The sequence below is a fragment of the Uloborus diversus genome, chromosome 8 (assembly GCF_026930045.1).
Source record: "Uloborus diversus isolate 005 chromosome 8, Udiv.v.3.1, whole genome shotgun sequence".
NCBI lineage: Eukaryota > Metazoa > Arthropoda > Arachnida > Araneae > Uloboridae > Uloborus > Uloborus diversus.
In genome coordinates this window covers 61,108,745-61,121,147 of record NC_072738.1, presented here as the reverse complement: position 1 = coordinate 61,121,147, position 12,403 = coordinate 61,108,745, and the positions used below count along the sequence as shown (strand labels likewise).

Here is a 12,403-nt window from a genome sequence, read left to right as displayed (position 1 = left end):
TGCAAACATGGCCAAAGCTTAGCAAGAATTGCTAGCAAGTAACGAAAATTTTACTCACCTGCAATTCTTGCAAAGCAACGTAGTTCATACGTATTCGCTCCCTGTGGGAGCTTAGTTAGCATGGACGGGCCGTACCTGAACGGAAGCCGATGCACTTTATAAATACGTTCAGTTATTCTTTAAACTGGGAACTAAAAATATTTTCACAACGGTGAAAAATCTGCATTCTTGCGACTTGTAGCATTTCAGGAAACTTTTTGACGATGATACTTGTTTTTTCCAGGAAGTGGATAAAAACCATTGGGAAATATCCAGTAACATTCCGGAATTTTTTTACAGTGTATTCGCTGTTTACCACTGCGATTTAAGTTCGTATAAAGAACTGGATTTAACAATTGGGACCTATGTTGTATCGATTTTTGTTCTGTTGCTTTTGCGAATACTGTCCAAGGTTTTTTAGGGAATCCTAAGGAGAACTTCCTCAAACAAGGAAAATATATTCATAACTATTTTCAGGGTTTGTAGATTATAGTGTTTTCAGCTGCGTGTTCCGCCCAGGCTATTTCTTATAAACTATCGAGGGTGTTAACTAGAAATATACTAAATGTATCACGGTCTACAAGTTAAAAATTGACGCTAGATGTAAAATCCTCTGTTCTTATAGTTATTAATTAGATGAATGATGCTTGAAATTCTGTCAAGCGTTTAACTTTCCATGATCAATTCTTACAGGAGAACCTTTGTGGCAGCATGATATGCATCATTCTAGGTTAGATATCATCACCTCTATACATCCAGCTACGCAAGGCAATGGAAATTCTTTTATTGGTATGTTTGGCAAGTCGCTGTTTGTGATCGAAGGTTCTGGTAAAGATGTGTTCGAGACCCCGACTCCTTGCTCAGATGCTTTGGAAACGGAACTTTCCCCAGTGTTTGTGCACTCTAATGACACCCTATGGTACTTGAAGTGTGACTTTGGGGACGAAATGGGTAAGTGAACTTTTATTTAGCACAATTAGCTCGAGTTTTGCACTCCAATGCTTTAAAGTTGAAACTTAGTTTTGTGACTTAATCGTCAAGCAAAACGGCAGCCAGTAACATCATGGATGACCGCAGCCTGTAAACCTGAAAATAATTCTGATAATAAGTAAATGCGCAGATCTATAAAAGCACTCCAAACATGTGCTTTAGGACATTGGTCATTAACGTCATGGATGACCAACACCTATAGGTCCAGAAAATAACTAGAAAAGGCATAAATTTGTTCAAATATTCCAAACATGTGCTTCAGGAAAATAGTCAATAACATCCTGGATTACCACAGCCTGTAGACCATGAACGCCACTTTTTTTTATAAGTAGGGGCACAAATTTGTTCAAAAGTCTCAAACATGTTAATGTTAGGTCAATACTGCCGTGTACAGGTAAACGGCAGTATCTGCAGAAATGAACTTTCGACATATTTGAAGAAACGCGTTTTGAATTCAATACTAATAATAGGGAAATGTTGGAATCAGACGTCTTTTTGGAGCCTTTTTTTTTAGCGGAAACCAAAGAATCGAGCTTGTGCAATAAATATAACGTACAATAGATGACAAAAGGAAAAAAAAAGTGAAAAAATGAAAAATTTGCAGTTACTGCCCTTTACCTGCACAAGGCAGAATAGCCATTAACATCCTTGATGACCGCTGCCTATAGACGTGGAACATAATTCTGTTAATAAACAAAAGCAGTTCAAGATTTCCAAACATGTAGTGTTTAGGACATTGGTCTTTATCATCCCGGATTACCACAGACTTCGAACATAACTCTTTTAATACGTATGTCAGTCAGAAATTCAGTTGCACCACCTCATAAATATTCTGGTAAATATACTCTAAGACTATTTGATGATATTGTGTGACAAGACTTCAGACATGTACCTTTATCGTGTAATCTAGCGGCTCCTCCAAGGCATGTTTAGTTTTTCTGATAATCAATCACAAACATATCTAGACAGCTGCAAGTAGCGTCCGAATTCGAAATGAGTGCAGTAATCTGTTTTTCGCAGGCAAAAAGGTGTAAATGCACTGAAATTCATGGGCAGTTACGTGAATGTATGATGAAGATGCAATGTCACGTTAAGCTATCGCGAAATGGTGCAACTTGTTTCAGAATGGACGTACACACATTTACAACGCTAAGCGCTAGGAAAGACTATCAATTGCCAGGTGGAAGGTGTGGAATTACCCTCGTTGTAGTTCAGACGTTTCACCTCCTGACTTTCATGTTTTTGGTCCTATGATACAAGAACTTTCAACGCGACAATACCATTCAGATGATGAACTGAAAGCTGCAACCCAACAATGGTTATCGGACATTGGATGGGATTTCTTTGCAGAAGGCATTAGAGAACTCGTACTACACCTTGATAAATGGTTAAATAACGGAAATGGTTACGTTGAAAAGTTTTTAGTTTGAATAAAACTTTAAGGTAGCAATAAAGTTGTAGTAAAATTTTTATCATTTTTTGTTTTCTGGAGCAGTTTAACTAAATTTTTTGACTGGCCCTCGTAATTAAAGAATTCGAAACTAGTCCTTTAGAAATTAATTATGAAAATCTTGGATGTTCATATACCTCCTCGACCAGGAAAGTGACACAACTAAAAATTTGAGAAAAACGTACTATAGTTGAGGCAATTCTAACAAGGCAGCATTGTGAAGGTTACGCAGATCTTAATCGCAGCACAATGCTGCCAGGTTAGATTTGCCCCAACTATAGCAACTGTTTTAAAATCTAAATTTAATGCCCTTTCTTGCCTCAAAACTTGCCAAAGTTAGCATATACATACCAAGTGCGCGATGGCATAGAAACGATATTACCATTACTCTAAAATATTAATAAATATTCATAATTTAGGAGAGAATTTTTTTTAACTTCAAGTATATGCATTATTAGCTTAAACAAGGTGATATGCGCATCACATGACTTCGTTTTACGCCAATTCAATGATAACAGTGCCTTGGAGTAAGCAAAGAAACTTTAAATATTTTTACCCCAAGTTTGTTGCTAACTGAAGCAAAAAGCGTTTTATACAGATTCATTTTTCCAACATTAGACGCTTTAATGTGATTCAATGACAAGCTCTCTAAATATCACCAATAGTGGACAAAATGAAACCAGATTTAAAAAAAAAGCGCAAAATTTGTCGTTAAGTTGGCGAAAAAACTTGGTGACCAAAAGCTTGGCGATACATCGCCAAGCAAGTCTTTACCAAATCATAACACCACTTGAGTTTGCATTGAAATTAACAATGATTTCCCCCAAAAAGGTCTAAGAGACCCCTTCTGGAACATCCGAATGGTCAAAAAGAGGAGGTGCACAACTAGACCCCACTAGGAGTCTACGTAGCAAATTTCAACTTTCTAAGACGTATCGTTTTTGAGTTATGCGAGATACATACGCACATACACACAAGCGCACATTCGCACATACATACGTACAGACAGACGTCACGAGAAAACTCAGTGTAATTAATTCGGGGATCATCAAAATAGATATTTCGGGTGTTTATACGTTCTTATGCATATATCCAAGTGTGGTCGGGTTGAAAAAAAAAAAAACTCAACATTCATTCGGGGGCGAGCAAAGTGGAAATTAAGGCCGATTTTTTTTTTTTTTTTTGGGGGGGGGGGGTTGCGAATACAATACTTCTTTTACTTCGTAAAATGAAATAACAAAAAAACTAACAAGTAAACATCACATAATGTTGTTACGCATATGACGTGAAAAATATAGTCCAGTGGGGAATAACTAAAAAGCTATTTGGGGTTCAATAAACTACGGAGGTAGGTCACTAGAGTGGTTCAAAAATACATGCAAAAAAAGTTTCTCCAAGATTTCGGGATACCCCTCAATATTTTTAGACTCGTGAGTATACTGGTAATATACTAGAAGAGTTTTAGCTTCCTATTTCAACTGAAAGAGGGTGCTCAACCGCTTCCCCTAAACTTCATACCTATGGTGAGGGGGGTTAAAAAAAACATTGAACTAAAAATACAATGCTACATATTATACTAAAACAATGCTACATATTACACTAGCAATATGCACAAACATTGCATTAATATAATTATTTACAAAAACACAGCTGGAGAAATTAAATGTTTCTAAACTTGTAGCATTTTCTATGCTACGTCTAATGTTAAATTAAGGGGTCATTGGGCACCCTCTTAAAATGTGAGTAAGAAGCTAAAACTTTTACAACATAATAATATTAGTAAGTCTAAAAAAAGTAGGGGGTGTCCTGAAATTTAGCTCGAAAAAAAATTTTTTTTGAACCACCCTAGAGGTCACGTCCAAACAGAGAATCATCCAAAAAAGTACAAAAGAAGAAAAAAAAACAGCGGGCCGAAAATCAATAACCGGAAAAGAAACGGTTCCCCACGATCAAATCGAACAAAATATTCCTATCGATTGGCTGTTCATCCCTCTAATGACAACAATCATTGAAGAACATGGCATTCACGGGAACAAAAGCCGAACCTGCCGCTTTTCAGAGATCACTTCCACCTGTCAATTTACTCTCCCGAGAACAAGATGATTGTCGAAAAATAAAATACTTTCCTCGCATTTAATCGAGCATACCGCTGGCAGTTATTGATTTTTTTCATCAAAAATTATTTTAACCCAGTGTAGGAAGAAGAATGTTTTTATCTTTAATATATGTTGTTCTTGGTTGCATGCTGTGTCTGGGTTCGAAATCATTCATGTATGAATTGCCGACTTTTCGAACTCCGCGGGGAGCATCGAGCGCAGATGCTTCCTTTACACAGACGACAATCTGTGAATAGATCTGTTCTTTAATGCTTAGTTAGAGTAAAAGAATATCATGATGGAAATGTTTTGTTGTTTTCTTATAATGGGGTTGTTTCCTTCAGTCAAAAGTACTAATTTTAGTCACTGAAATTGATAGTATAAGTAAAAAAAAAAAACATCGGGCGAGAAAAAACTTTCATTTTCCCAACGCTTAATTTTTAATTATTTTTTTTAAATGACCGATTTTGAAAACAAGACTTGATCTTTATTACGTCATAAATACTTTGGCGCATCTGTCTACCACGTTTTCACATTATGATAATCCAGAAGAGAATTAAATATTGCGCTCTACGCTTGTTGCCAACACATGTGAGTAAAGAAGCGAATTAAATATTGTGCTCAGTGAATGGCATCAGTCATAGAGTCATTGGCATTTCATCATTTGTGATACCATCGGCAGAAGAGTAACCAATGAAAGCACACCGATTTAATTTTTTTTTAATATTAAACTTGGTCAAATTATTTAAAAAATGGTCAGATCCTATGTTTTAAAGCATGCTCTTTCAGAAAAAAACACTTTTAAAACTTTGGAAACAACCCCATTATTTCTATTTTAGTAAGAAGTGAAACAATTCCCAATAGAGTAAAAAAAAAAAAAAACCTTTTTCAAACTACATTAATTTAGGGTAAATTTAAACCATATGAATTAACTTAGGATCAGTATTTTTTATTGCCAGATAATATAAAAGTGGAGACTAGCGGTCGCCACTCGTCAGTGGCGACTACTAATTTTTTTGGTGACTAAAAAAAATATAAAGGCAGTACCAAAACTGGCAGCCGACAATTTCGGATTCCCCTGAACGTAAACGACGCAAAATGACTCATTATGTACGTTATATTTGTAGGTCTTACGTTTTATTTGTATGATGTCGTTATTACCTCTAATTTTAAAATCTTATTTTAAATACAAATTTGCATTTTTTCAACAAGGATTTACAATTACATTTGCAGGAAAAAGTTTAAGATATAAGAATGTACAAAATGCAAGATTAACATTGCAAAACGATGTAGTGCACTGTAAAAAAATTCCAAAACCTTACTTAGTATTTCCGTGTAATGTTTCGGGATTTTAATGGTTTTTATACACCAAGCATCATTGTCAACAAGTTTCCTGAATTGTTACGAGCTACAGGAATTCAGACTTCTCACTATTGTGAAAAATATTTTTAGCGTCCAGTTTAAAGTTTAACTGAGCGTATTCATAAAGTGTATCGGCTTCAGTTCGGTTGAGGCCTATCCATGCTGATTAAGCTCCCCAAAGCGAGCGAAAAAGTATGGATTACGTTGTTTTGCAAGAATTGCAGGCGAGTGAAATTCTTGCTTTGCAATTCAGGCTTAGCTTTGGCCATGTTTGCAATACTGTTTATGGAACTTTGTTAAAAAATCATGAAGGTGTCAAGGTATTATACTATACCTACCTACGTATACTGTAAATTAGAGACACGGCTGGCTGAAAACGGGATGATTTCTGAATTTTTTAGGAGGCTTCCGGGATAATTTCAGCAAGTGTACTGAATTTTAACGGAAAACATTCCGGGTTTTTGTAAGCTATTTTAACGGAAAACATTCCTGGTTTTTGTAAGCTATTTTACCGGCTGAAATTGGGCGCGTATGCTATCCGTTATTTTCTAGGAACGTTTCTGAAACGTTTTTACAGTGGAGGACGTAAAAGTTAGTTTAGAAACATGGTTCGAAGTGCCCACCAACAGTGGGTAAGTGGCCACTAACTTTATTGGGTTCACTGGCCACTATCAATTTTATTAGATACAATCGAAAACAAGGACCTGTGATTTAGTGGACACGATGAAGTGCAATAGCATCTGCCTTCGGCCATTGATTAAGCATCATGGAAAATAAGTAGTTGAAGTTTAAAAAGCAAAAATCGATAACAGTAAAAAACATTTGAACTTTTTGTGCTTTTTTTACATTTACAGTGCCGTTTGGGGAAAGCAGAATGTCTTTGCACATCTACTGCAAGATTCTTTAAAAATATTATTTTTGTTTAATAAATATATGTTTACTATTCGCCACGTTAGTTTTAATTATTGAAAAAGAACATTGTCGTTTAAGCATTTTCTGGCATTTTTAGATCTAATTATTATTATTGCATTTTTTTTTTTTACTTTCCCGTTTTGTTTTCCCCTATGTCGTTGACGCTTTTAGTCTAATACATGATTTGTCAATATGGACACTGCTATCTACACTGCTGGACAATTGCTAAGGAACAATTACGTTTTTTGGAATAGTTAAGAATAGCAATGATTAAAGAAACAGAACGAAATATATAGTTAGTAGGGAGGATGTGCCTTTATTATAAGTACAAAATAATACAGATATTACTGCATCAATGAAGTAAAAACTTAAAAATAAAAAAATAATCCTACTTAAATGATGTTCATACAACAACAAAAAAAATGATCTAGGTCAGAATGATTGAGACATGAGTACCTTAATATGATGTATAATTACCAGGGACGCTAAAGCACAATTTACATCTGTTTTCCATACTCCCCACTAATCATCGAGGAGTGCTTGGGGGATGTTTCCTACTCCTCTCTCAATGCGAATTTGAGTTCTTGTACGGTTCTGGGAGGGACGGTTCTTCACGCAACACATCTGCCAAGAGCCTCCCAGGCAAGTTCAATTGGATTTCAGTCGGGGAAGTAAGCAAGCCACTGCATACAGAGAATGTTTTCACTTTGCAGTGTGTCTGACTTCAATGCTCCAGTGCAGCCGTGTATCGTCGTCCGTAAAGAGAAACTATGGACCTACAGCCCCCTAAAAAGGCGAACATGGTCCAGCATAACATCTCTGCAATACATTTGCAACGTATCGCTTTCTTATTCAAAAATGTGAAGCTGTGTTCTGCCATTGTGCCTGATGCCTGCCCACACTATGACGCCTAGACCGTACCGATCACGTTCGCAAAAAAAAAATGTGAATAACGTGCTCCACGCTCTCACCACGGTAGATGGTGACAAGAATCACTTATCACACTGAAACGAGATTCGTCAGAGAACATCACTCTAGACCAATTTTGACGATCCCACCAACATGTTCCTTACACCAGCGTAATCTCTTTCGACGATGGCGCGGTTGAACTTGGATGAAACGTACGAACTTCCGTGCATACAAACTGACATTATTTACTCACCGTGAGATGGTTCTTGCAGAAACATGCGTACCGGTAGCGGTTGTTAGATTTGCAGCTATCTGTCCAGGAGTGAAATTTCTGTTCCTTTTTACCATGAGGGCTACATAGCGATCCTCTGAAGCTGTGGTGCTTCTACCACGAGCCCTGGCATGCTTTTGCAAAACATTTCCACCTTCAGCGCCCTTCTTTAATCGGGTGATGGCACTTTTTGATACACCCATTGCAGCAGCCACAGTGGTGACACTTAGACCTGCTTCTAGTCGTCCAACGGCTCGTCCACGATCGCAGATAGTCAAATCATGTCTTGCTGACATTTTACTCTTAAGTATTTCAAGAACCAATTTTATTGAAAAACCTTTTTTAACATCCAGCACTTTTGTTAAAAACCAAACAGCGTGAATTTTCTTACGAATCTTGAGCGTGTGTGCACTGTTTTTTATACAGAAAACGAGTCTTGGTCTACCACGCCATGTGAACTTGAATTTATTTCCATTGGCCAGGTGGTTGAGGTACAAATTTGTATAAACCACTTGCTTCTTAGCAATTGTCAAGCAGTGTATTTTATTGTAGCAAGACTGATGTAAGTTCATTGTTAAAACTGACAAATTTCCAAAATAACTAAAAAACTCTTATTCCGTAATAAAAATTTTTAAAAATCTTCCATTCTTAGCACTAGTACCGCAAAGGGCAAACATATCATATTTTGAACGAGTATTCAGTTAGAAAAACAAAACAGAACACAAAATAATTTTAGAAAACCTGAAAACTTCTGATAACGAAATTTTTACGGGGGGGGGGGGGTCAACGTCGAATCGTTGAACAGTCTTGGATGGGTGTAAGCTAAATTAAATTAATTTAAACTATAAATATCGCAATCTTTTTTATAGTTTATTCTATTTTCCAATTAGTTAATTGATCGATCAAAGAGTTAGTTGTGATTTATTTTAGTACCAATCTTGGGTAAAAAATCAATCAATATGCTACCACTAAAGGTTTTTATTCAAAACGTTTTATCGAACAAATGACCAAAATTAAAGGAAAACGCAAAACAGAATTAAATTCTGAAACTATATTTGCTATAGTTATAGCTAGTTATAGTATGAAAAAAAAATTCCAAAAATGAACTGCCATATTTATACTCCTATAAAAAAAAAAGGTGAAAATTTATTAAATAAGCGAATGTATTCCGCTGACAAGTGCTCCTTCAAAATGCCAGACGTGATACACAAAACAAACATCACAAAATCGAGCAACACGAAACGACGTCAAAATTCTTGATAATAATATTTAGTTTAGTTACAGTCACTTATCGATGGTAAAACTAGCTGTCATTTATTTTAATACTGACATAAATTTTTTTTTAAATACGTCGACTTATTCCCATAATTTAGATTTTTTCCCCTTTAAAGTGTTTTGCGCAACTTATGCTAAATACACTTTCTACTTCGTTTTGAATTTTTTCTGCAGTTTAAAATCACGAAATTTCCGACAACTTTAACGAATCTAGATGTTTCATAAAATTCTGAGACGCAATATTCAAAGTTTTGTTGGTTTTGAGTTTCTTGTTAGTCGGGTGGAGTTTGATACTTAAAAAGCTCCGTTTCGATGAATAAATTCATTCGTACACGTTAAAACGCACCCGAATATATGCTGCATTTTTTAAGAATATGAAAACTGAGTCTCTCTCTCCCTAAATATGTGATTGAGAAGCGGCGATTGGAACTGAAAATGGAGGGGGGGGGGGGCAAGAAAAATCGACAACTATAAAAAGCCGTTAAGATTTTTTAGCGGTACCAAAAAAAATTAAAGGAAAAAAAAGTACAAAGTTTTTGCAAAGGCTGGTTTTAAGAGCATATGAGCGGTGATTGATGCAAATCTAACAGCTTAACTCGCGTTTTTTCTTAAGATTTTGATGAATTTATATACACAATAACTTTCCCCGAAGAAACACTTAAACATGAATTAAACTTATATTATTTTACCCCAAGTATTTTGAGATGTCGCAAGCACTTTCACTGTAAAAAAATTCCGAAACGTTTCTGGTTATTTCCGTGGAACGTTTCGTGATTTCAGGGATTTTCACCTATTTCCCCAAGAAATCAAGTATCTTCGCAAAAAGTTGCCTGAATTCCTAAAAGATGCACGAATGCGGACCTTGCACTGGTGTGAAAAATATTTTTTTGCTACCAGTTTAAATATTGACGGAGCGTGTTTATTAAGTGTATCGGCTTTAGATTGTTTATGGCCCGTCCGGATTGATTAAGCTTCTAATGGGAGCAAATAAGTTACTGGATAGCTTTGCGAGGCAGGAATTGCAGGCAAGGAATATGCTTGGTTCTTGCTTGCAATTTTCGCGTAGCTTGGCCGTGGTTGCTCTAATATTTGTGGGGCTTTCTTAGTAAATGAGGAAGGTTCTAATCAAATAAATAAACCTATTTAATTTTTCTAGAAGGTTCACAAATGGCTTTAATAGGGGAGATTTCTTAATATTTCAGAAAGGTTACTGACTTTTATCGGAAAACGTTCATGGTTTTTGTAAGATATGTTACTGGCTGAAATTGGGCACTTCAGCTGCCTATTATTTTCCAGGAACGTTTCTGAATCGTTTTTACAGTGTTGTAATAATTTCATTAGGCAAGTGCAGCTTAACTGAAACAATTAGTTTACTTATATCTAAACAATGAATCATAAACTAAAAGTTACTGCTTGTGCTAAATAATGTTTCGTAAGCAGATATACAAAGTAAAACACATAATTATGATCTGAAAATTTTGACACTTCTGGTTTTTTTTATAATTCCTAGTTTTGGTTCCTACATTGAAAAATAAAATAAATAAATGTACCATAAAAAGTGGGGAGGTGCGTTGCCCCCTTTTCCCCTGAATCTCCGCCACTGAGTACTTTGTTTTCGGCATCTAAATAATTAGATTTTCAATCAGTGACTGAAGTTCACAGATTTATGACTAATATAAATCTTAATTGCATTGTTTTGAAAATATTAACATATGATCAATGACAAAACCAGTTTCTTAGCAACAATTCTGCTGAGGTAAAAATGCCGCTTTTAGAGAAATAAAATTTCTTTTTCACGCCTCAAAACTTGTTTGTGAAGCAGTCTTTGCAATCTGTGATGACCAGTGGTTGATTTTCTCATAAATTACTTTCACGCAAAGATAAATGTTTATTTTAATCCAAGTTTTTAAGTAGGTATAAAAATCCATGCTTTTGGTGTGACAAACTGCTTCCCTAAACCTCGTGGATAATATGAGCTCCTTGGGAAAAAAAACAAACAACGTCAAGCATTAAATAGCTTGTGTCTGTTCTGTTACTGAACAAAATGTACCAAATGGTATTTGTAAAATTAGGGAAGAACTGGACATTTGTTTTTTAAACTTCAATGTAAAAAACAATAAATCCGTTAAAGTTATTGATGGGTAGGAAATATTTTTTATCAATTTTTTTCTTTGATTGCGAAACTTTTATAGTCAGGCCTCGGTAAAAGTATCTTTGACCTTGGACGAGCTCATTTTTGTTTCGGTTGAAAAGAATCCTTACATTGGCACAACGCCAAAAATGTTTATTGGAACCACCTCTTTGGAATTGTTTTAAGCCTCAATTGATCGGTGGTCTTTTTACCAGAACATGACTAAAACCTTTCGGAAACACATTCAAAACTTTTTTAAATGATTGTTTTTAATTTTTGAAATTTAATATGCTATGGAGAAAAACTATGAGTAATGCGCATATACCGTATTGCAGCTTCTATTTGCCTTTGGACAGAAGCAATCTGTAGAACTGATGTTGGACATCACAGATTGCAAAGGGTACTGCATATACTTGTGTCGGGCGTGAAAAACAATAGTGCTGTAAAGTTGGCATTTTTATCATAGCACTGTTGTTGGTAAGAAACTAGTTTTACCGTCTAGAGCAGCGTTTCTTAATTTGTTTGGTAAGTAGAACCCTTTTGAATGTCCACTTTCTTCGTGGAACCCCAGTGTTATCCATAATATTATAGTTTGCATGCAACATTTTATTTTCAATAAAAGCTTTTTTTGTTAAAAAAAAATGTATTTATTTTTCGACTTAAAACACTAATTTAAAAATTTACTCGAATTTCTCTGAATACTGTCTATTACTCGTTTCAAAGAAAATTTCCAAGTTTTTATTTAAATGATATGAGCAGTTCCTATTTTTACTCTGACATCGTTCATATCAGGCTTTTTGGAAAAAAAATGCATTCTCAGATCAGGTTCAGCACTATGTCTGTAGTGATATTTAGTTTTTGTTGACAGATAAGTTTAAAACATAAATTTCGTTGCAAGTAGTAAAAATGATAACAAAGAATTTCGCGACAATTGAGGACATTCATCTTTAAAATTGCACCAGAATTTT

The 12,403-nt window shown here is 35.3% G+C and overlaps 1 protein-coding gene across 2 annotated transcripts in view; it reads left to right on the top strand.

Annotated features, from left to right (window-relative positions):
- LOC129227630 (uncharacterized) overlaps positions 1 to 12,403 on the top strand; it is a 109,190-nt gene that overhangs the window by 72,248 nt on the left and 24,539 nt on the right. For both annotated transcript variants that reach the window (XM_054862219.1, XM_054862218.1), the window contains exon 4: positions 733 to 990. In XM_054862219.1, coding sequence (XP_054718194.1) covers positions 733 to 990 — 258 coding nt within the window. The remainder of the gene's footprint in view (positions 1 to 732; positions 991 to 12,403) is intronic.